General features: G+C 38.6%; 1 protein-coding gene across 1 annotated transcript; it reads left to right on the top strand.

Annotated features, from left to right (window-relative positions):
- On the top strand, positions 1 to 25,619 carry NAE1 (NEDD8 activating enzyme E1 subunit 1). Its single transcript, XM_039222849.1, has 20 exons — positions 1 to 98; positions 3,354 to 3,457; positions 3,546 to 3,606; positions 5,167 to 5,197; positions 5,942 to 6,013; positions 6,365 to 6,444; positions 7,029 to 7,138; positions 9,046 to 9,155; positions 10,251 to 10,313; positions 10,709 to 10,772; positions 11,425 to 11,516; positions 13,203 to 13,262; positions 13,351 to 13,484; positions 15,512 to 15,587; positions 15,898 to 15,937; positions 17,684 to 17,770; positions 18,270 to 18,362; positions 21,936 to 22,050; positions 22,139 to 22,188; positions 25,379 to 25,619. Exons 1-20 carry the CDS (start codon positions 46 to 48, stop codon positions 25,486 to 25,488), a joined length of 1,605 nt encoding a protein of 534 aa, XP_039078780.1. The 5' UTR covers positions 1 to 45; the 3' UTR covers positions 25,489 to 25,619.

Below are 25,619 nucleotides of genomic sequence, written 5' to 3'. Positions count from 1 at the left end.
GCGGTGCTCGGTAGGTGCAAGGCTGTTCGCGCGGCGGGTGCGGCCATGGCGCAACCGGGGAAGCTGCTCAAGGAGCAGAAGTACGACCGGCAGCTGAGGTGAGCCAGGGCTCACCGAGTTGGGCAGGCTGGCCGGCGGGCTCCTTTACGTCCCGGCCGGGCCCAAGCCAGTGGGCGGCGCGGTCGGGCCTCTTCCAGGCCTCCCTCTAGGCCTGACCGGGCAGTCCTGGCGTTGGGGAGCCGGCTCTGGGGGCTTCCCGGCCTGGGGCTGCTGCGACGGTGCTCTTTGAGGGTCGGGACTCCACTTCTCCAGGGGGCGAGCCCGCCCGCCACGGGGTGTGCAGTTCGAGGTGCTCGGTCCCAGCGTCGGCCCGGTCACCCGGGCTGCAGCCGGCCCCGCCTCGCTGCTCTCTCACTCCTCGTTTAGCAGAATTGGGGGGTCGGGAGTACCCCATCCTCGGGGACAGCCCGCACTGTCTAGTAGGAATATAATGCCAGTCTTGTATGAGCTGCATATGCAATTACACATTTTCTAGCAGCCACATTAAAAAGAAAAACAGGTGAAAAATACAGTTTATTTATACCTACTATATCTAAAATATACCATTTTAACACTTAATATAAAAATTTATGAGGGATACTTTACAGTTTTTTTTTCATATTGTCTTTGAAACCTGGCATTTTATACTTTGTAAACACATCTTAGTTCTGACTAGCCTCATTTTTAGCGCTCAGTAGCCAAACGTGGCTAAAGGCTACCTTTATGGACACCGCAGGTCTAAGCCATCAGGCAGGTCCTTGGCTAATTCCTCTCCCTTGCTTTTTCTCTTTACACTCCCCATTCCTTATTTATTGAGCATCTTCTGTGTGTTAAAGCAGTGGAAGTAACTCAAATGCTTGGTCCCCATTCTTTTTGGAGCCCCCAAAGTGGGGAGAAGTTACAGTATGTCCCTATGTCCCCTTGAACTTCCTTTTGCACCTCCGGTCTACAGCTGTATTAAGGGGCTTTAGGCACTTAATTCTGACAGCAGCTTTGAAGGCAGACATTCGCTTGGCTTTATAAATGGGGAAACAGTCTTTGAGAAGTTAGATAACTCGTCTAGATCTTCCCTGTATTTGAGCTAGGATATAAATTAAACAGGCCCTTTGGAGCGCCTGGGTGGCTCAGTTGGTTAAGCAACTGACTTGGGCTCAAGTCATGGTCTCAGGTATGTGAGTTTGAGCCCCACATCTGGCTCTGTGCTAACACCTTAGAGCCTGGAGCTTACTTCAGATTCTCTGTCTGTCTGTCTGTCTTTCTCTCAAAAATAAATAAACATTAAAAAAGTTAAAAAAATTTTTTAAACAAGCAAACAAACATAGGCCCTTCTAGCTTTTTCAGAGCCTGTACTCATTCACATCACTCAGCTCCCAAGCTTCTGGGAAAGGTACCAAGGTGACAGAGCCCTTGTAACCAGCTTGTATTCTCTTGTAAATTTTTAGTATTGCTTGTGTTTTTTTTTTTTTTTAATTTTTAATATTTATTTTTGAGAAAGAGGCAGAGTGAGAATGCAAACAGGGGAGGGGCAGAAAGACAGGGAGACACAGAATCCAAAGCAGGTCCAGGCTCTGAGCTGTTAGCACAAAGCCCGATAGGGGGCTCGAACCCACAAACCATAAGATCATGACCTGAGCTGAAGTCGGACGCTTAACCATCTAAGCCACCCAGGCACCCCAATTTTGCTTGTGTTTTGAATTCAGATATAACCACACAAGACAGAGCTGAGAAGGTATTTTAGGTTACCAAGTAGAGAGTTTTTGCTGAGTCCAATCCACTTAAGGACCAAATTTTACTTTTCATGGTGACACTTGGTTATTGTTTTTGAAGTATCAGAGTGAGGCAGCCAGAAGCAAAGTTGTGCAGCTGGGCAGCAGTCAACAAAGCCGTATGTTCCATAGAGGATTGACTTCTTGTCTGGGCTTTTTCTTGAAACATGTTACCTAGAGATGCATCATCATTCTCTTAGGCTCACTGTCTGACCACCCAAGTAGACATCAACCGAATATGTCAGGTGTCTTCTGTGTGCCCTACTCTTTTCATAGAAAAAAGCAGATGTTTCCAGTTTGTCTGGTTCTGCTGTGCTATTCCTCTATTCATTTAACAGCTGTTCAGTGATCGCTTACCCTGGGCAAGGCTGTGTGCTAGGCATTGGGGCTCCAGCAGTGCACATAGAGAATCATCTGGAGTTTAGACTGGAATAGAAAGATGGATGTTCAGCAAACAAAAAACCAAATGAAGCAGTTACAGTTGTGATATGCTCTGGAGGACATACTTGCTACACATCAACAGGGAATCTGCTTTAGATCAGGTGACAGGGAAAGCTCATTAAAGCCTATCCGTCCTCCAGACTGGCATTTTTCTAATGGTTTGGGCTCCCCCATACTTTTCATACTGATAAGAACAGATAATAGGTTTTCTGGGTGAAGGCGACCAAGTTGGCCTAGATGCCATGGTGCGTGTGTGATCATGTACCTTGCCCCGTTAATGATATGCCAGTGTGAATCAGGTTATAACATGTATCTATCTATTCCTTATTGTATTTTTGTATTTGTTAATGTGTACATTTATTAATCATGCTACTAAGATGAGCATTGGATATTTTATTTTATTTTTTTTTAATTTTAGAGAGAGTGAGCAGGGGAGAAGGGCAGAAGGAGGGGGTGGGAATCTCAAGCAGGCTCCACACCCAGCATGGAGCCCCATGCGGGGCTTGATCCCGTAACCGTGGGATCATGACCTGCGCTGAAATCAAGAGTCAGACACTCAACAGACTGAGCCACCCAGGTGTCCCTGGGTATTATATTTTAAAGCACTCCTGTAGACGTAAATGTGAAGCTTTTCAGATGACAGTAATTCAGTTTTCTTGGTAAAGCTTTTCTCACTCTTGCAGATGTCACAGTGGTAAATTGTATGTCAAGATCTTAAATATACTGGGTGTATATAATTTAAGGAGAAATGAAGTAGAGAACAGAATAGGTTTTAAGTTCAAGGTACTTCTTTTAATGTTCATATATCTAAAGACTCTTATCTGGCTTGAAAAGGGTAATGCACAAGGATCTGGAAGACAAAGTTTTGAGTACTGATTTGACCCCCTTTTAATCGTGCGTGCAAGGCATCAGCCTGTCTGAGTCTCAGGTAACTTAGCTGTATAATCCCTGTAACACCTGCTGCTGTTCGTGTCTCACATGTTTGCTGTTAATCACAACAGCTGTTCAGTGCAAGAACGCTTTGAAGATCAAAGATCACCATCCAAATAAGAAAGTTGCATTTGTATGAAAGTTTTAAAAATGTTGAATTTGTGTCTTATTTTATAGATTGTGGGGTGATCATGGGCAAGAGGCTTTAGAATCTGCTCATGTTTGCCTAATAAATGCAACAGCCACTGGAACTGAAATTCTAAAAAACTTGGTACTACCAGGTAATGTAGTTTTGTGCTTGTAAATTTACTCCTTTATGGTTTTGAACTAGAAATATGTATTCTTGACTGACCCTGTTTTGTCTTCCAGGTATTGGTTCATTTACAATTATTGATGGAAATCAGGTCAGCGGAGAAGATGCTGGAAATAAGTATGTTCTATTCTTTTCAAACACATGTATGTTAGGGAAGGCAGGTCACTGTCACAGGAGAGTAAGGCCCAAATCCCAATTTCACCTCCTCAATCAAAGTGACTTGACTCTCAGGAAGAACTAGTCCTAATTCAGGATTATGGTGAGGATGAAGTAAGTCAGTACAGATAAAGTGCTAGCACAGTGTCCAGCAGATAGGTCATTAATAAAAGATATGTATCATTACTGTTTTTATTGTTATTAGTGCAAAGTAGTCATTATTGTTTGATTTGTGAAATCTGGACAATTCTTAAGTCCTTGCATTGATCCCTACATATTAATACATAATTAAAATAATTGTTTTTTTGGATCATAAGAATAATAAAAATTACTTTTTATTTGTATTTCTTCTGAGCTTAGTCCAGGTATATCTCTCTGTACATTCCACTGTCTATATAAAAATGCTGCTTGAAAGGTGGCCTGTATATCATTTTTTTAATTTTTTTTTTTTTTAATGTTTTATTTATTTCCAGGAGAGAGAGAGACAGCGTGAGCAGGGGAGGGTCAGAGAGAGAGGGAGTCACAGACTGAAACAGGCTCCAGGCTCCGAGCTGGCAGTCAGCACAGAGCCCGACGCGGGGCTCGAACCCACTAACCGCGAGATCATGACCTAAGCGAAAGTCGGACGCTTAACCGACTAAGCCACCCAGGCGCCCCGTGTATATCATTTTTTTAAAGATGATCATAATTTAGACTTCCAGAGTGTTCCCAGATTTAGATTTCAAGCTCTTTTCAGGGACTTGGAGGCTGGAATCTCTCATTATATGACAACAATGAGTACACTTAAAGAAAGTCAATTCATATTGAACTTTGATATTGGGCGGTAGTATATCCACAACAGAGTCTGTTTATTGGTATCTCTAAAGAGAAAGTCCTATTATCTCTGCTTACTTGGTTGGTTCGAGCGGTGTGTGTTAAGAATAAGATTTCTTTTTTTTAATGGAACCACTAATTTTGTGCTACAAAATGGTACCCAGCTTCAGGTCTGGGCCTTGACACATGACAAGGATATATGTGGGAAGAAGCATGAATAAGTCAATTATAGTTACCTACAAAAGCAAGCATTTCAATTTAGCATTTCCCAAGTGTGGTCTGTGGAACACTGGCTCTGGGGGATGTTAATAGCTGCTAAATGGGCAAAAGGATTTCATGGTCAAATGCCTTTGGGAAATGGGCCAAATGAAGTTAAGCATTTCTATAATATAAAACTTTAATGTCATGTGTGTTATATATATTATGAATTTCCAAGAGGGAAATAGAACATATGATGTTTCCTAAATTTGTAAAGCCAGGGAACTTTTTTCTCTCATAGCATCTTATGAAATTTGTATTCTTTGGTACATATTTTGGGAACACTGATATATTAGCCTGGTCTTTGATTAGAATTTTCATCTCATTATCTTCCTCCAGGAAGGTTGTTATAACCTGTAATCAAAACATAGTTCGTTTCATAGTATGAATGAAATATAACCTTTCCTTTATAGTCCAAGAAGCCCTTATTTTTTTTTAATTCTATTTTAGTTTTTTCCTTCAAAGAAGCAGCATCGGCAAGGTAAACCATTGGTTTATTACAGAATATAGTTGTGTTTGAGCATCTTTTAAAAAAAATTTTTTTTAATGTTTTATTTATGTTTGAGAGAGAGAGTGAGAGCACGAGTGGCGGAGGAGCTGAGAGAGAGGGAGACACAGAATCTGAAGCAGGCTCAAGGCTCTGAGCTGTCAGCACAGAGCCTGATGTGGGGCCCAAACTCAAACAGCGAGATCATGACCTGAGCCACCCAGGCACCCCTCTGTTTGAGCATCTTATGATGCAATTTGTTTTGATTGCTTGCAAAGCTTTGACTTTGAAAGAGCTTATTATTTCTCTGAGAAAAAAGTTAAATTAGCTCTTTTTTTATATCTTGCAAATCTATATATGCTTGGTAGTTTAAGAACTTAAAAGTACTGTGTTTTTAGGCTGTATCCTGTGTTAAAACTAAACATATTCCTGTATAAGTACAGGATTGTGAATGTAGGAGCTTAAAGTGAGTCTGAACTTGGTCCAGAATATCTCTGCCTGCTACCCAAGGTTTTCTGGTCATTTGCCTAATCAGAAAAATAGGGTATAAATAATATAGTCATTTAAGTAATAAAGTAATATTCTGGTTCACCCTCAGTTTAAATACTATGAAAAGCAGAACTGTCATATATGCCTGAAATTTGGGTAGTTTTATAGTATTGCTTGATCTGTAAATTGAGGGGTTACATTTTAACCAAATTTTTTCTAATTCAAGTCAAATGCTTTGTTTTTAAAAAGAACCGGGCTCAAGCTGCCATGGAATTCTTACAAGAATTAAACAACGACGTTTCTGGGAGTTTTGTGGAAGAGGTATATATGTATACTCATTATTATTTCTTTGTGGAAATGTAACTTTTTAATAATTCAGAGCCCTAAGAATTTAGAATTTTGAGTTTATTTATTTTAATAATCTCTACATCTAGCGTGGGGCTTGAACTCATGACTGTGAGATCAAGAGTCACATGCTTTTCCAACTGAGGCAGCCAGGTGGTCCAGAATTTAGAATTTTGAACCTTTGTATAATTATGTTTAGTTGAGAGTTGAATTACTTAAAATTGAAATCTAGCATATTGCCTCATTTGTTTAAAAATACCTTAATTCTTTCTGCCATGTTTAATATGAATGTGAAATTGTTAATTTTTTTTCCTGTGTCCTATTTAGAGTCCAGAAAACCTTCTAGACAATGATCCTTCATTTTTCTGTAGGTTTACCATTGTGGTTGCGACTCAGCTTCCTGAAAGGTAATTTTTTATGTTAATTTGTTTTTATTTTAGTCTCTTAATAGCTTTGCATAGTTTTTGTTTTCTCTTCAGTCTGTAGTTTTAAAAATTCTTAAACTCCACAGAAACCTTTAGTTGGAAGTGCTTATAAATCTCCAACATCAAAAAGATAGGAAAGTTCTAGAAAAGTACTGAGATCTGAAACTTTTCTTAATACATATTTAGAGCAGTTAAATTAAACCTTGGTTATTTTTCAGTGACAAAAACTAGTTAGAATTATAGTGTACTTGATGTATACTAGAGTTACATATATATTATCTTCTTTATTATGGAAATGTTTAGGAGGTGCCTTTCAAGAACGTTCTCCCTAGTACAAAAGAGAAGTCTTTCATATCCTCCATAGTCCAAAAGATAAACTTTCTGTGAGACTGCAACCTTCTGGAATTGCTTGTTTTTCAGTGTATGCATGACCTGCATATGTAAATGTAATAGATATATCTTTGCATTTATTACTTAGTAAGAAAGTTGCTTTATTTTAAAGGTGTTTTCATGTTTGGCATAGATCGTTTGCTTATGTTCTTATTTATTGTACTTTCCTTTTACAGTACATTACTACGTTTAGCAGATGTCCTCTGGAATTCACAAATCCCTCTTTTGATCTGCAGGACATATGGACTAGTCGGTTATATGAGGATCATTATAAAAGAACATCCAGGTAAAACTGTTGCACATATGGTCCTTGCCATTGGTTGCTTTAGCTACAATTTTAGAAAGTTGACAATTTAGGAAGTCCATTTTAAAATACAAAGTAAATTTGTAACAGCACAACTCTGTTTATAGGTTCAGAGTAGCAATCAGAATCAACAGACATTAGTCTAATATTTCCTTTACTTAGGATACAAAGCAGGAAATACAATAGGTACAGCTTTTTCATCTTATTAGGAGGCCCAGCAGCTATGCAAGTCCCTAGTTTTTTTTTGTTTTTTGTTTTTTTTTCTTTTTGCCTCCTAACCCACGTAGGGCATGTAGGGCTGCTATAGGTGAGAGCCATGGTATATGGGGCACAGTAACACATAGACATCATTACCACTTTTTCTCCAGTCTTTCATTCCATTCTCATATGGACAATAGGCTCCCCCCAGTTCAGGGACAGTTCTACATAATAAGCAAAGCATTTATCTTACTGTTCCAAAGAAACAGTATTTCAGGAGACTGCAGTCATTCATAGGCAGGTGGCGTGAGGTCAGGGATGATTTTAGCCCTTTACTTACACATTTTTTATCTTAAATTATCATACAATTTTCATTCAATATTCCTGCATTGCTCTGAGGCGGGTACTTACTCTGCTAGTGCATTTCATGCCATTGGCATTGGTAGTATCACTGGGAAGTAGTATCTGCTTGGCAGTTAGGGAGTAGCTTGTGGGATAAGTTTCTGGCAGGTGGTGGTAAGTTCTTTAAGAATAGTAAGTGGGAGAGTGACAGGGTGTACATTTTATTTCAAATGTGTTACCCTAAAGTTGAGTGGAAAATGAATGGATTTGAAGGGGTTAAATTTAGAGGCAAGTGTTGCTGTTAGGAAATTTCCAGTGGTGCAGCTAGTTGAGAGACAGATTAAGCCCCTGCTGTAAGGCAGATAGTATAAGGTTAAGGAAGAGGGAGTAGATAATAATGATGGTTAACATTGCTAGCTGTGTGCCTGCCTTAGTGTGGATTATTTCATATAATCTTTCCAAGATCCTTTTAAGGTAGATACTATTATATCCACTTTTTGCAGATTAGGATGCTGAGGCACAGAGTGATTAAGTTATTTGCCCAAGGTCACACAGCTAGCAAGTGACAGAACTAGGCCTAGCTCTGAGCACTCACTGAAATTACATGTTCCTGCACTCCCCTCCTGTGGAGAACTGTGTATGAAGTGATATCGGGGTTTGTGGTGTGACTCATGTTGGGCCAAGGAAGAAAGAAGTCAAGGAGAGAGGCACCTGGCTGGCTCAGTCAGAAGAGCATGTGACTCTTGATCTTGAGTTGTAAGTTTGAGTCCCACTTTGGGTGTAGAGGTTACTTAAAACTAAAATCTTAAGATAAAAAAAAAATTCCAGGATAACCCTCAGGTTTCTAGGGAAGAGGTCTAGGAAGATGGTGATGATGTCTATTGACGACCACAGGAAGGGAAAGGGAGATTGTTAAATGCTATCTGAACATACATTTTATCAGTTTTGATCTTTTTCAGTGATAATAGCAAGAGAATTCAGCTCTAAAGGAATTTTTAGTTTACTTTTATTAAAACTATAGTCAACTTCTGATTTGTGCATTTAGTAAAATGTGAATATATATTTGTATGTAAATTTATCTCAGTAATGAACATAAAAGGGGCATGTGGCTGGGTCAGTTGGTGGAGCATGCAACTCTTGATCTAGGGGTTGTGAATTTGGGTCCCACTTTGGGCTTGGAACTTACTTAAAAAATAAAATCAGTTCCTTGATTAAAAAAAAGATGAACAGAAAAAACCTCTAGGCCCTATGCCCATCTAGAAACTACAGATTTCTTAAGTTTCTATAATATGGTGTATTCCAGAAGTATTGCTAAAGAAGTTTATCTTTTGTAATTACTTGTTTCACAGTAATAGAATCTCATCCAGATAATGCATTAGAGGATCTACGACTGGATAAACCATTTCCTGAACTGAAAGAACATTTGCAATCTTATGATTTGGATCATATGGAAAAAAAGGTTGGTAGTATATGTAACCTTCCATTTATAGATAGATTAAAACATTTTTTTAAACCTAAGATTTTTGAATTACACCAAAATGAGAAAATACTATAAACATTCATATTCATGTCATCCAGACTATGTAGTAACAACAATTGTATTTAATTGGTTTGAAATAAAATTTTTTTCACCAAAATTTAAAAAGCTTTTCTATTGAAGAGAACTTCATTAACTGACTATATCAGTGTAATCAACACCCAGGTCCAGAAATTAGACATTAACATATCCCAGCAGCCCTCTGCATGGCTCTTTTCTAAATAATTAGATGTACTTTTTAAAATAGTATGAATTCGGGGTGGGTGTTTGTTGAAATTGATTCCTCTTGAAACTTATTTTTAATGTTTGAAGAGTTATCAAGGCAACTCCGTATTTCATTATAGAAATAATGATATTTATTACTGGCTATGTAATTTAATGAGTATGTGTTTTTTTCCTACCTGTGTATTAATTAAAATGTGGATATCTGGTATTTGTTTTGTCAGAAAATACAGCGTTTCCTCAGTCTAAGATTGGTATCTGAAATCAAAGAGATTTGAGTTTTCTTTTTGGTGGCAATCACTGAGACTGTTTTCTTGCTAGTAAAATGGGGACAATCATAGCACAAACCTGGGGCACCTGGGTAGCTCAATCAGTTAATTGTCCGACTTCAGTTCAGGTCATGATCTCACCACAGTTTGTGAGTTTGAGCCCAGTGTCGGGGTCTGTGATGACAGCTTGTGACCTGGAGCCTGCTTTGGATTCTGTGTCTTCCCCTCTCTCTGCCCCTCCCCCACTGACACTCTGTCTTTCTCAAAAATAAATTTCAACTTAAAAAAATTTAATCATAGTACAAACCTGCCATTTTAGGATTAAATTGGACACTGCTAAAAAAGTTTATAAAGCAATTTCACTAACCTAGTTCATTTTCCTTCATTCATTATACTACATATACTGGAAGGTGATCATAAATATTGTTGGATTAATTAAAAATAAGATGGTGTAATGAAGAATAAATGTAGACTAATTAATGTTAATTAATACTGTCATTTTCTTTAATATTTCTTTTGTTTTTAGGACCACAGCCATACTCCATGGATTGTGATCATAGCTAAATATTTAGCACAGTGGTATAGTGAAGTACGTCTTTTTTTAAAAACAAATTCCACATGTGACTGTATTTTCAATTTATTATGAAGGATTTCATTAGAGGAGGTTGGGAGATTAACTTTTTCCTTATGTGGTAATTGGGCAAGTGGGTGCTTTTCTGTTTAAATCTGGCGGTTCCTCTTTTGATACTGATACTTTTACTAACAAAATTGAATATCAATAAATGTCATTCTGAAACTGGCAGTGGGGAATGTGGAAAAATGGCCCACAGGTTTTGTTTTCTTTCAACTCAGCCTCTAATTTCACTGAGATATGTATTTGCTGATGAAATCTCATATGGATGGGAGAATGGGGGAAACTTTGGATTCTTAATTTCCATGTTTTGATTTTTTATAACTAGAATTTAAAATTTTTAACCAATTTAGACAAATGGACGAATACCTAAAACGTATAAAGAAAAAGAAGACTTCAGAGATTTGATTAGACAAGGTAATATGATGGGATATAACTGAATGTTGTATAAAGCTTGAAAAGCAAATTGGTTGAAGCTGTTTATTGGATTTCTGTCAGCTTTGTCAGACTGATGCCATCATGAGTTTTTATTTTTCCTCAGGGAGGTGTGGAGCCACTCCTTGTATAGTTTTTAAAATGACTAATGATAGTTTCCTCATCAATAGATGAAGAATTGGGGGCTGCTCATACCTACCTCATAGAGTTGTCAGAATTCATTCATACAATAAAATCTGAAGTACATTTTACTCTCATACAGAGTAAAAACTCAATAAAGGTTAGCTACTAACATTACTAAAAACAAAAAATTCACTAATGATAAGCCTGTTTCTTCTTAAGTTTAAATAATCTTCCTTTTAAGATCTGATGAGGTTTGGAGCGCCTGGGTGGCTCAGTCAGCTGAGCATCCAGCTCTTGATTTTGGTTCAGGTCATGATCCCAGGGTCTGGGATAGAGCCCTCAACTGGACTCCGTTTGGTTTGGAGCCTGCTTAAGGTTCCGTCTCCCCCTGCCCCTAGTGCACTCCTTCTCTTGTGGAAGAAAGATCTGATGAAACTATTTCCATGTTTGGGAGAGTGAAGGGGTGAGAAGAAAAGGGCTATTTTTTGCTAGCCAATTTTTATTTTACTAGGAATTCTAAAGAATGAAAATGGGACTCCAGAAGATGAAGAGAATTTTGAAGAAGCTATTAAAAATGTGAACACAGCACTAAATACAACTCAGGTATTAAAAGTTGCTGAGGAGGGGCGCCTGGGTGGCTCAGTCAATTGATTGTCAGACTCTTGATCTCAGCTCAGGTCTTGATCTCAGGGTCGTGAGAGTTTGGGCTCCACATTGGCTCTGCAACGGGCGTGGCTTCTCCTTAAAAAAAAAGTATTGCTGAGGAATTCATACAAGAAAGGTGTTTTCTGAAGTCCTCATATGAAATAGTTTATTTTAGGTTTAAGAATATTTCCCAAGTTGTAAAGTTGTTAGAAATTAAGATCTATCATATGGATTGAATCTTGTTTTAATAAGATTTTGTATCATCCTTGTTAAAATGGATATCAGTGCTTCAGCATATAGTAGTGATACAATGATTTATATTTATTTGAACTATGTGATTTGTGAATAGTAACAGTTTGGGTGTAGGAATTATATAATGAGGGTGATATTTTGCTGGTACAAAATAGGTTGCCCAAAAGTTAAATCTTACCCTGCATTTGCTTTTGACAGTAGTTGTTTGGATATAAGGGAAGATGTTCTTAATGACGTTGTAAAACATCATACGGAGGATAACTCAGTTTAGATGTCCTTTGTTTTGTTGTTAAAGTCTTGCCAGTGAAGTTTTTGGGAAATTTGGAATAATACTGCTGTTATTTTCAGATAAAGTTTTCTTATAATTTAAAATGGCAAAAAATGCTGCCTTTCACATTAGGAAAGCACTTAAGCTGTCATTACAAACTTTTTGGTGACAATGAGATAGTGTTGCTGAGTAATTAAAAGTATGTGCTTTGTCAGTTAGTTTTCTAGGGTCATGAAGATTTTCTATGTCTTAATTGAGGTGATGGCTAAAAAGACATTCATAGTAATCAAAATGCATCAAATTGTAGGTTTAAAATTCATTTCACTGAATGAAAAATTTACCTCAGTTAAAAAGAAATCAAGGTTATCATAGTTGAGGACAGTGAACTAATAAGCAAATAGCTAATGCACCAGGTGCTATGAAGAAAATTCGAGTAGAACAAAGGGGTAGAGCATGATGAGGATGAGGAGTTCTAGGATTGGGAGGGGGCCATTGAAGTGTTTTAAGGAGGGGGTAGAGTGACATGATTTATATTTCTAAAAACTCATTTCTGGCTCTTGTAAGGAGAACAGAAGCAGACCAGTTAGGAGGTTTCTTTTTTCCACATAGCTGTAGAGTCCAAGCCTACAATTTTGGTAGTTTTTATTAATGTATGATGATCCTGCCAGCATTATGAGTACTTAATTTAACTATCTGGTTTTTGTCAGAGTTGTCTCTTCTAATGATAACTAATTGAGGGTGTAATGGCTTCAAGTTTTTGACAAGATGGAAACACATGAAGGACTACAAATCTAGCTTGTAGTAATGTCTGAAATCTTTGTTATATCTTCCAATGTAACTTTATAAAAATTTATTTTGGCTCCTTTTTTACTCCAATCATGATGGAAAAGAACATGTCAGTCTTGAATGCTGACACCAGTGGGTGGAAGGTGTCCTTCCATTCTCTTTCCTCATCAAATCTTCTCTCTTTCCTCATCAAATCTGTCTGGTACTGATTCTTAATAAAAGTCTGATAAGCACATTAGAAATTTATATTTCGTTACAATATGGCAATTCAAAGAACTTGTTTGGGGAAATAGTGAAAATATAGATAGGCATGTAAATATGTCATGTTCCTTTGTTAGATCCCAAGGAGTATTGAAGATATATTTAATGATGATCGCTGCATAAATATCACCAAACAGGTAACAACATAAAGTAAATAGTGCTGTCTTAACCTTTGAGTCAAATTCAGATGCTGCTTAATGCTAATTTCTTTTCTTATTCTTTTAGACTCCATCATTTTGGATTTTAGCTCGTGCCTTAAAGGAATTTGTGGCCAAAGAGGGTCAAGGAAATTTACCTGTTCGAGGCACAATTCCTGATATGATCGCAGATTCAAGCAAATATATAAAGCTCCAAAATGTGTAAGTCATTGTTTTCAAACGATGTAACAGAAAACTAATCTGTTTATAGTACAGATGAACATATTTACCACTCTAACAGAAATCAAATGGGGCACCTGGGTGGCACAGTTGGTTAGGCGTCCGACTTCGCTCAATTCATGATCTCATGGTTCGTGGGTTTGAGCCCCGCGTCAGGCTCTGTGCTGACAGCTCAGAGCCTGGAGCCTGCTTCAGATTCTGTGTTTCCCTTTCTCTCTGCCCCTTACCTGCTCATGCTCTTGTCTCTCTGTGTCTCAAAAATAAATAAAACATAAAAAGATAAAAATAAAAAAAGAAATCAAAGGGGCTCCTGGGTGGCTCAGTCGGTGAAGTGTCTGACTTCAGCTTAGGTCATGATATCACGGTTCGTGGGTTCAAGCCCCGTGTTGGGCTCTGTGTTGACAGCTAGCTCAGAGCCTGGAGCCTGTTTTAGATTCTGTGTTTCCCTCTCTCTCTGACCCTCCTCTGCTCACTGTCTCTCTCTCTCAGAAATAAAATTAAAAAAATAAGGAAATACATTTAAAAAAAGAAATAAATTAAATGAAAGTCTGTTGTAATTTCTCTAAAAATAAGCTTAAAAACTTAGGTGACAGATTTTTAAAAATAGATTCTATTTTTTAGAATAGTTTTAGGTTTATAGAAAAATTGAGCAGAAAGTACAGACGGTTCCCATATATACTCTTTAGGGGGCAGATTTTTTCTTTCTTATTTCATGATAAAAACCTAATATTTGAGCACTTCATTCTGTGCAATGAACTGTTTTATGTATTAGCCAATTAAATATCTACAACAACCCCATGAGAGAGATATTATTGTCCCATTTTTATAGATGAGGAAATACAGAAAAAGGTAATTTATTCAGAGCCAGATAGCTGGTAAATTGGAGAACCAGGATTTGAACCCATGTAACCCAGCTCCATACTTTTAACTATAGCCCTATAGGATCTTTTATCTGTAACTTAAAACTTTGAAGTCTTCAGTTTGATTAATCTTTTATCATAATGTTTCATAATTTAAAGAGTTTGTGACTATAGATAGACACCAGCTCTCTAGGTATCACTAGCCTGAACCCAGATAGACTGTCATAAATATGGGTCTCACTGGATATTGCCCTTATGTAGTTTAGCTGGTGAATCCAGGGCTGCTGGCTTGGGTTCCTCAAGGACCAAATGATGTTATAAGAGGATCTCTGTTCTCTAGACATATTCTTCACCTCAGCCACTGTCTACCACATCTTTGTTATCTTAGCCTAAAAGTTCAACTACTTAAAACTTGGGAAAAGTCAGCTGAGGATAGACAAAACTATGACTTCATATTGGAGACAGTCCAACTTGATCATCTACAGAGGGTGCGAATGTAAATAGACTTAAAGTTTTTACATGAATTTGTTGTTTTTTTAAAAATTTATTTTTTGTATTTTATTTATTTCTGAGAGAGAGAGACAGACAGCATGAGCAGGGTCGGGTCAGAGAGAGAGGGAGACACAGAATCCGAAACAGGCTCCAGGCTCTGAGCTAGCTGTCAATACAGAGCCCGATGTGGAGCTCAAACCCATGAACTGTGAGATCATGACCTGAGCCAAAGTCGGACGCCCAACCGACTGAGCCACCCAGGCGCCCCTACATGAATTTGTAGATGGACAGTTTTGAAGTATTTAACTTTTCTTGGACTTTAAGGAGATAAAACATGTTCTTCAGTAATGTATTTTGTCAGGTCCTCTCAGAGGCATGGATCATGGATCCCTCTAGGAGGGTAGTTTTTAAGTTGCTATTAGTTACAGAGGGAGCCCAGTTATTAGTAGATTGCAAGAGTCCATCACCGACACTGGGAAGATTCCCAGTCACTAATAGCTGCTGCTGGTAGCATTTTCATGGCATTTTCATATTATGTATGTTACCAGACCAGTATTTTTTCATGAAAAGGAAAGAGATTTGTTTGCTTCATGGTGATATTTAAATTTTGCTAATTTAAAAATTTGTTAAAAATAGCCTTTTGTTGTTGTTTTCCAGTTACCGTGAAAAAGCAAAGAAAGATGCTGCTGCTGTGGGTAATCATGTTGCCAAATTGTTGCAGTCTATCGGCCAGGTAAGTCGCTGAGCCGAGCAAACTGTGCCTGTGATGGATGGTACAGCTCCATTTGGCCTGATCGCATGACTCCGGGAGCCAAAAAGGTTTAGAGACGGAGGGTGTGGCACTGGTTCTGTGCTTCTTTAGAGGGATCTCTCACTTACTTGCCTAATGACAAAGGCCTTCACTAAGCAAACGAGGTGTTCTTACAGTGCTCTTCCAGCGTGTGGGGAAAACCTCCCCATCTCACAGTGATTGGCTTTGTGCTGCACCCTTTGTTCATCTTCTCTTTTACACTGGAGCAAAACCTGCATTTATCTCTTTACAGGCACCAGAGTCCATTTCAGAGAAAGAATTAAAATTACTCTGTAAGTCCCCTTGAATTAATTTCCTTATTTTGCTTGATAAAAATGTGCCACAGAAAATGTTTGCAGGAATTTTAAATGTTTGAAATTTAAAATTTTCCATGGTCTTAGTGGTATAAATAATAATTACTGAATAAGGGTTTTTTCCTCTCATGGTACAATAAAATGGAGAGGGCATTTTAAGACTGGGCCAGGGGTGCCTGGGTGGCTCAGTCGGTTGAACATCTGACTTTGATCTCAGCTCAGGTCATGATCTCCTGGTTCATGGGATCTAGCCCTGCATTGGGTCCTGAGCTGACAATGTGGAGCCTGTGTGGGATTCTCTCTCCTTTTCTCTCTCTGTCCCTCCCCAATTTGTGCACACACACTCTCTCTCAAAAAAAATAAATAAACCTAAAAAAACCCCATAACGACTGGGTCATAGATAGAGTATATCTGTGTGTGGCACTGCTAAAAAGACATGAAGGTCAATGAATTGAAAATTGTCATTGATCCAGAATTATTCACCTTACTACTTTTCAATAATTTGGAAAGGTTTTATATGAATACTTTAGATGTGAAGTCTTGAGTCACATGTACATTGACAGTATTGGTTTAAATACTCACTTTGATCTGTGTTAAATGACTGTGATTAAATTAAGAATGTTGCCATCTAGTTTGAGTGGGTTGACTCCTAGGATCCTCTTGATAACTCCTCCTTTGGTCTCCAAATTTTCTTTTATTTGAGAATTAAAGAATAGTAAAATTTGTTCTACATGCTATCTGAGTATTTTTCCCTGTAGGTATTGCCCTAAGCTTCTGCAAAAGTTGATATTCTGTATGTTCCCCATCCTTAAAATACATTTATTCATGTTCTCCCTTTAATGGCTCTACCACTGTAACAGGCTAAGTTTTAATGTTTTGTTCCACTCTCAGTCTTGCAGCTTGTTTTTGCATTTGTGTCTGTTCTACTAGATTATATGGTCCCAGATTAGGAGCTGGGTGTGGGTTATCTGAAAGTTTATTCTGTTTTCTCTGCTTAGGGGTATGTTTGAAAATTTCCCTAATACAAATTTTTTTAAAAAATATTTTAATGCTTTTATTTATTTCTGAGAGAGAGAGAGACAGAGAGAGACAGAGACACACACAGTGTGAGCAGGCGAGGGCCAGAGAGAGAGGGAGACACAGAACCCAAAGCAGGCTCTAGGCTCTGAGGTAGTTGTCAGCACAGAGCCCGATGTGAGGCTCAAACCCACGAACCGTGAGATCATGACCTGAGCTGAAGTCGGGTGCCCAGCCAACTGAGCCACCCAGGCGCCCCCAAATTTTTTTTTTAAGACATACATATACCAAGAACACGACATTTATAATGCTCTCCTTTACGACTGCTTATCCATAATATGGTAAACACTACAATTCACTGAGTTCTGTCAGGTATTGTGCTAAGTATGCACTTTATACACTTGCACATTTGATCCACAGAACAACTTTCATAGGTAGTATTGTTCCTGTTTTACAAATGAAAACAAGTTCAGAGAGGTGCCATCACCTACTTAGTGCTGAACTGGTTGTAGTGCCAAGAATGTGAATTTCAGATGACTTGTGTTCTAAATGCCTTCTCTGCTAACCATTAGAGCTGAAGAGACATTTCTTCACATTTCCATGTCTGTAAAGAATATACACAAAATTTCCTGTTCTTAAAGTGACTTGTGATTTGGAATATTCAAATGTCTCACATGTTTACTTCCGTAACATCTTCCCTGTGTTCAGGCACCAATTCTGCATTTCTTCGAGTGGTAAGATGTCGATCCTTAGCTGAAGAATATGGCTTGGATACAATTAACAAGGATGAAATAAGTAAGTATAATAACCTTTTGATGCTGGGTTATTTTAATTAACTTTAGATGTATAAATATTTTGTGTATAATGAGTGTATGGTGATAATATAGAGGATAATATAAATATTGTACTTTAAATTTTATTGTATAAACCAAGAGATTGTCCTACTTCTAAGTAGTTATGATTGCAAAGTATAAAACTTAATATATACATAAAATCATGTTTAGGTTACTGAATAAGTCATATGATAAGAAGAAGAGCTAAAGTCAGAATATTACTACATTAATAGAGATCATGTGACTATAACTGATAGTCCATAAGACCATTGGGTTTCATCTTGACATATCTCCCGTTATTTTACTATTATTTAATATCATTTTCTATTTTGTCACAAAATATTTAAATTTTGTGATAGAATTGCCTTGTATCCTGAAACTTGAGCATATAATAAATTCAGTTCTGCATTGTTTTTATGTAATGAATTATCCACATTATACTGAAATTTTTTTCCTTTCAGTTTCTAGCATGGACAGTCCAGATAATGAGATAGTATTATACTTAATGTTACGGGCTGTTGATAGATTTCATAAACAACATGGTAGATATCCAGGTAAGAATAGCAGTCTCGTTATCATATACAATAAAGTCTTGAATAGATAATTAAGAGTTAAATTGAATTAACTCTTGAAGTTTCTTGGGTGTTTACAGTAGTGGTGCTTGAATTTTACATCGTAAACAGTTTACACCTAGTTCATCTCAGTGAGGAAATACCATTTGGTTTTTAAGTATTTGCAGATAGCGTTTTTTTTTTTTTTTTAAATATTTTTATTTATTTCTAGGAGAGAGAGAGAGAGACAGTGTGAGCAGGGGAGGGTCAGAGAGAGGGAGATACAGACTCTGAAATAGGCTCCAGGCTCCGACCTGGCAGTCAGCACAGAGCCCGACGCGGGGCTCGAACCCACGAACCGCTAGATCATGACCTAAGCGAAAGTCGGACGCTTAACCGACTAAGCCACCCAGGTGCCCTGATAGCGTTTTATTCTAAACTATTACAGGGGAATGTTGGTTGAATGCATATAGAATAAAACTATTTTTTTTGTTAGTTTCCATAGTTTACTTCTAAGACTCACACTGAGTTTAATTTAATGGAATGAGAAAGCCATGGAAGGAGAAAGTATGCCACTGACTTGAATTTTGTCTGTAAGTGTAGTAATTAGAGAATTGGTATAATCAAAGATCTTCAGTTGCCCAGAATATTTTTATTAAGATGATAATTTTAGGGTTGCATGGGCGGCTCATGTGGTTAAGTAACCGACTTCGGCTTAGGTCATGATCTCCTGGTTTATGGGTTTGAACCCCCCACATCAGGCTCTGTGCTGACGGTGCATAGCCTGCTTGGGGTTCTCTCTTTCTCCCTCTCTCTGCCCCTCCTTCTCCGCCATCCACTGTCCCTCCTCCATACACACTGTCTCGCAAAATAAATAAATAAATCAGACTCTTGATTTTGGCTCAGGTCATGATCTCACGATTCTTGGGATTGAACACCATGTTGGGCCCTGAGCTAACAGCACAGGGCCTACTTGAGATTCTCTCTCTCCCTCTCTCTGCCTCTTCCCCGCTTTTGCTCACAGGCTCTCTCTTAAAATAAGTAAAAATGAAAAACAAACAAAAAGATGATAATTTTAATTTTGCAGTATCACTGCAGCACATTCCAGGAGTATCCTAAAAACTGTTGCCCCAACTGATGTAGTATGCCTGAGTTACAGTCTTAATGAGTAAGCTTACCAAAAGAAAGAAAAGGAGTAAACACCAAATATGTATTACTTTATTTGTATTGTCTGATTAGCTTGTATTTTTGGTTTATTGCATAACAAAACATCCCAAAACTTAGTAGTTTAAAACAGTAAATTATTTTCTTGTGATTTTGTGGCTTGGCTGGGCTCACTCAGGTAGTTCTCACTGGAGAGAGGGCTATTAATGGAGTTGCATGATGCCTGGGGCTGGAGTTGTTCTGAAGGTTTCACTGAGCTGGATGTCCAAAAAGACATTTTCACTCGTGACTGGAACTTTAGTTGGGATAGTTGGAACTGCTTGGGGGGCTAGTCAGGCATCTTTCCATGGCTAACTGGGGCTTCCCTTTAGCATAGTATTCCTAGGGTAGACTGTTTACATGTTGGCTGGCTTCCCCAAATGGAACATTCCAAAAGACCCAGGTGGAAAGTAAAAGGTATTTTATGAGTTAGCCTCAGAAGTCACACAGCATCACTTACATCATGTTCCACTGGCTTCACAGGGCCAGTTTAGATTAAGAGTGGGAGGGGACTACATGAGGGCACAAAGGAGCGTTCATTGGGGAGCCATCTTGGGATACTAGCTACTACATAAAGCACAGGCTTCCAAGCTCTGTCACTTACTATCTCTTGACGTTGGGTGAATCACTATTTCCTTCCAAGTCTCAGTTCTCTCATTTATGGAGTAGCGATAATAGTATCTCCTGGATTGCAATGGTTATACAGATGATGTATGAAAATCACTTAATACTATGTGGCATCTTGTAAGTATTCAGTAAGGGTTTGGTGTTATTGTGAGGAAGAGTAGTGATAGTTTTCAAACTAGAGGTGCTAAAAAATACTGATATTAAAAAGCTTTTTTATTGTTTATTTGTTTTTGAGATAGAGCATGAGCAGGGGAGGGGCAGAGAGAAAGACACAGAATCCAAAGCCGGCTCCAGGCTCAGAGCTGCCAGAACAGAGACTTGAACCCATGAGCCGTGAGATCACGACCTGAGCCAAAGTTAAACGCTCAACGAACTGAGCCACCCAGGCACCCAAAAAGAATTTATTTTATTTTATTTATTTATTTTTTTAATGTTTTATTTATTTTTGAGATAGAGACAACGTGAGCAGGGGAGGGTCAGAGAGAGAGGGAGACACAGAATCCGAAACAGTCTCCAGGCTCTGAGGTATTCCTCAGCACAGAGCCCGATGTGGGGCTTGAACCCACGAACCGTGAGATCATGACCTGAGCTGAAGCTGGACACCTAACTGACTGAGCCACCCAGGTGCCCCAAAGAATTGATATTTTAAATAACACTTGAATAGCACAGCAATTCTATTTTTCCTTCCAAAAGTAATAGTAATAGCTTGCCTTTGAAAACGTAGTTTAATCATTAAGAACTGCCTGGGCTCATATCCCAGTTTTGCTACTTAGGAGCTAAGTAACTCAGGCAAATAACTTAATCTGTGCCTCAGTTTTCTCACCTGCAAATAGGGATGATAATAGTACCTACTTGATAGGGTTGTCTTGAGGATTAAATCAATTAATGTAAATGGTACTTGGAACACTGTCCAGCATTTATTAATTCAGTAAATGTTACCTATTATTATAGCTATATGTCTTCAGTGTCATTCAATTTCTTAAATATTTTTTGTTTTTTTTAATTTAATTTTGAGACAGAGACAGAACATGAGTGGGGGAGGGGCCGAGAGAGAGGGGGACACAGAATCGGAAACAGACTCCAGGCTCTGAGCTAGCTGTCAGCACAGAACCTGATGCAGGGCTCAAACCCACGAAACCTGTGATCATAATGTGAACAAAATTGGACGCTTAACCAACTGAGCCACCCAGGCTCCCCGATAATTCTTGAGCACCAACTATGTGCTAGATATTCTTCTAAATACTGGGTATGGTGCAGTAAATAAAGCAGATTTACCTAACTTGAATTTTTAATAGGTTTCAGATGTTTTCTTTGATTGTTACAACTTTGTGATAGCTGTAAATATTGGTCTTATACTTTCTGTTATTTTTGTTCTTCAGTTTCATACCTTACTATTTTGATTAGAACACCTAACACTGGGGGCGCCTGGGTGGCTTAGTCGGTTAAGCGTCCGACTTTCGCTTAGGTCATGATCTTGCGGTTCGTGGGTTCGAGTCCCGCGTCGGGCTCTGTGCTGACTGCCGTCTCAGAGCCTGGAGCCTGTTTCAGAGTCTGTGACTCCCTCTCTCTCTGACCCTCCCCTGCTCACGCTGTCTCTCTCTCTCTCTCCTAGAAATAAAAAATAAATAAATAAAATTAAAAAAAAAAAAAAGGAACACCTAACACTAGATTTTAAAAAGGCGTAGCCATTGGTTTTGACTTGCATATTTATTTTAATGGAAATTGATTTATATTATGTATTTTTAGGGGTATCTAACTACCAAGTTGAAGAAGATATTGGAAAGCTGAAGTCTTGTCTCACTGGCTTCCTTCAGGAGTATGGATTATCTGTAATGGTGAAAGATGATTATGTCCATGAATTGTGAGTTTTTTTTTTTAAGGCATATGAGAGATAATACCCGTTCTTTCGTAAGGCTAATCTAAGTTCACATCTCCATCCTTTTCTGTAGTTGCCGATATGGAGCTGCTGAGCCACACACCATTGCTGCGTTTTTAGGGGGTGAGTTCCATTGAAGAGAAGACTGGCATCTGTGGTTACACTGTACAGTTATGAAATTTTGTTTTTGTAGCTGTTTTAACTAGGGAATCCAGTGAAGCAGGATGTTGTGTTGTTTAGTTTATTTCACTGGTCTTTCTGCTTTCCACCTCTCCTTTCCCACTGGTGTCCATCTTAAAGTGAAGAGTCATTAATCTTTCTAAAGCATAGCTCTGATCATGTCTCTTACTTAACTAACACTCTGCCCTGCCAGACACATACACATTACAATGGTCTTCAGAAAATAAGTCCAGAGTCCTTTATTTGACATTAAAAACACACTGTGTGTTCTGGTTCCAGTCAGCCTTTCTGCCCTTGGTATTTTCAACTTCCTTCCTTCCCCCCAGACATGCTTTTGCTTTCCTGTTCCTTCAATCCTTAACCTTCAGGGCCGTTTGCCTTAAATCTCCTTATTCCTGGCATGTCTAAAATCTACCTGTTCTTCAAGGCCCAATTGAAAATTACCATCTCTGGGGTGCCTGGGTTAAGCATCCGACTCTTGGTCTCAGCTTAGGTCATGATCTCATAGTTTGAGATCCCTTAAATGGGGTTTAAGCCCCATGTTGGGCTCTATGCTGACAGAGTGGAGTCGGCTTGGGATTCTCTCTCTCTTTGGCATTTCCCCACTTACTTTGTCTTTCTCAAAATAAATAAATAAAAAATTTTTAAATGAAATTACCACTCTTTCATAAAAACTTTAGAAGTTGAAGGGTGCCTGGGTGGCTCAGTTGGTTAAGTGTCTGACTCTTGAGTTTGGTTCAGGTCATGATCTTACAGTTTGTGGGTTCAAGCCCCACTTGAGGCTCTATGCTGACAGCAAGGAACTTGCTGGGGGTTCTTTCTCTTCCTTTCTCTCTGCCCTTCCTCCGGTTGCTCTCTCTGTCTCTCAAAATAAATAAATAAATTTAAAAAAGAAACAGACAAAAACACTTTGGAAGCTGGAAGTTCAAGGTCAGGGCCAGCACAGCTGGTTTCTAGGGAGGCCTATTCATGGCTTATAGGCAGCTATCATCTTGCTGTGTGCCATAACCTCTTTGTGCAGGAAGGGGAGAGGACAGATAGGACACAGCTCTTGGGGGGGGGACCTCTTTTTTTTTTTTAATTTTTTTTTTTAATGTTTTATTTATTTCTAGGAGAGAGAGAGAGACACCGTGAGCAGGGGAGGGTCAGAGAGAGAGGGAGTCACAGACTCTGAAACAGGCTCCAGGCTCTGAGCTGGCAGTCAGCACAGAGCCTGACGCGGGGCTCGAACCCACGAACCGTGAGATCGTGACCTAAGCGAAAGTTGGACGCTCAACCGACTAAGCCACCCAGGTGCCCCTTGGAGGTCTCTTCTTATATGGGACCCCACGCCCTGACCTCATCTAACCCTATTTCCTTCCCAAAGACCTCCAATATCCTCTTCATCTCCAAATATTATCACATTGGGTATTAAGGATTTAACATGAATTTTGAGGACATTCAGTCTCTAACATGTGTATTCTGTATTCTGCACAACACCATTATATTCTCTCACATCTTTCAGGTCTTTGTTTAAATGTTACCTTCCTCTTGTGAGGCCATTCCTGACTCCTCAGTTTAAAATTGAGTCCTTCTTCCTGCACTCATATATATCCCGCTTCCTTGCTTTTTCTCCTTAGCCCTTAGGGTCATTTGATTTTCTATACATTTTACTAATTTGTAAATTATCTTTCCCTTACTACTAAAAGTTAAGATCCATGAGGGCAAGGGTTTTTGTCATTTCTTCTTTATTCCTAGTGCCTCAAAGAGTATTTGGTATGTAATAGAATCTCATATTTTATTGAATCATTGAATATAAATATTATAAAAGATGAAGAATTTTTTCTTGGTAGTTTTATGTTTTCTCTATTGTTTTCTTTGAGTAATTATTCAAAACTCATTACTGTATAAGTCTGTTACTGAGTATAGTATAGCAGCCTGGCAGTATTTAATGCAGTTTCCAAGTTACAAATGTATTTAGAACAAATATACCATTACCCCTGTTTTATTATAAAAGTAAAAGATGCACAAGGCAAAATTCAAATGCAACAGAAGGGTGGTCTTTGAGAATATTTTCTTTTTTTTTTAATTTTTTTAATGTTTTATTTATTTCTGAGAGAGAGAGGGAGACAGCGTGAGCAGGGGAGCGTCAGAGAGAGGGAGATACAGAATCTGAAAAAGGCTCCAGGCTCTGAGCTAGCTGTCAGCACAGAGTCCGACGTGGGGCTTGAACCCACGAACCGTGAGATCATGACCTGAGCTGAAGTTGGGTGCTTAACCGACTGAGCCTCTCAGGTGCCCTGAGAATATTTTCTTTTTATATGTATTTTTTTAAGTACAATCAACCATACTACTGTTTTGACTTTTTTACTTAATATATCTTGCCAATGTTTTTAAACTACCATAATTGGGGCGCCTGGGTGGCTTAGTCGGTTAAGAGTCCGACTTTCGCTTGGGTCATGATCTCGCGGTTTGTGGGTTCGAGCCCCGCGTCGGGCTCTGTGCTGACTGCCAGCTCAGAGCCTGGAGCCTGTTTCAGTCTGTGACTCCCTCTCTCTCTGACCCTCCCCTGCTCACACTGTCTCTCTCTCTCCTAGAAATAAATAAAACATTAAAAAAAAAAAAAATTTAAAAAAAAAAATAAACTACCATAATTAAAAATACTTTATTTTTTAAATCTGTGGCATAATATCCCAATATGTGAATGTATAGGACAAATTTTTATTTCCTTTAATAATGGAGTTATAAAAAATTGTCCTTGATTTCTTTTTTTTTAATGTTTTATTTATTTCTAGGAGAGAGAGAGAGAGAGAGAGACAGCGTGAGCAGGGGAGGGTCAGAGAAAGAGGGAGTCACAGACTCTGAAACAGGCTCCAGGCTCTGAGCTGGCAGTCAGCACAGAGCCCGATGCGGGGCTCGAACCCACGAACCGCAAGATCATGACCTAAGCAAAAGTCGGACGCTTAACCGACTAAGCCACCCAGGCGCCCCAGATTGTCCTTGATTTCCATGTGACTCAGTAATCTCTGTTTTGGCTTATCCTTAAACACCTTTCCTTTTGGAAGGGAAAGTTTTTTTTTACGTAATTGAATACTTTTATATAACGTAAAATTTACCTTTTTCAAAGATTTGATTTTCTCCTTTTTCCTTGCAGGAGCTGCTGCTCAGGAGGTTATCAAAATAATCACCAAACAGTTTGTAATTTTTAATAATACTTACATTTATAGTGGCATGTCACAAACTTCAGCAACTTTCCAGTTGTAGAATTTAGCACCCTGTGTCATGTGTCAGTGATTTAAACTGTAATGGCCTTCAGGGTGTGCTCTAGTCTGTAAAATTCTGCTAAGGGAGAACTATTAAATTGTTTCCGTAATAAACATTGTTCTCATTTGTAA

This window comes from Hyaena hyaena, unplaced genomic scaffold (genome assembly GCF_003009895.1).
Source record: "Hyaena hyaena isolate Hyena2069 unplaced genomic scaffold, ASM300989v1 scaffold_18, whole genome shotgun sequence".
NCBI lineage: Eukaryota > Metazoa > Chordata > Mammalia > Carnivora > Hyaenidae > Hyaena > Hyaena hyaena.
Note: the sequence above shows the minus strand (reverse complement) of the source record. Positions and strands in the feature narration are given on the sequence as shown.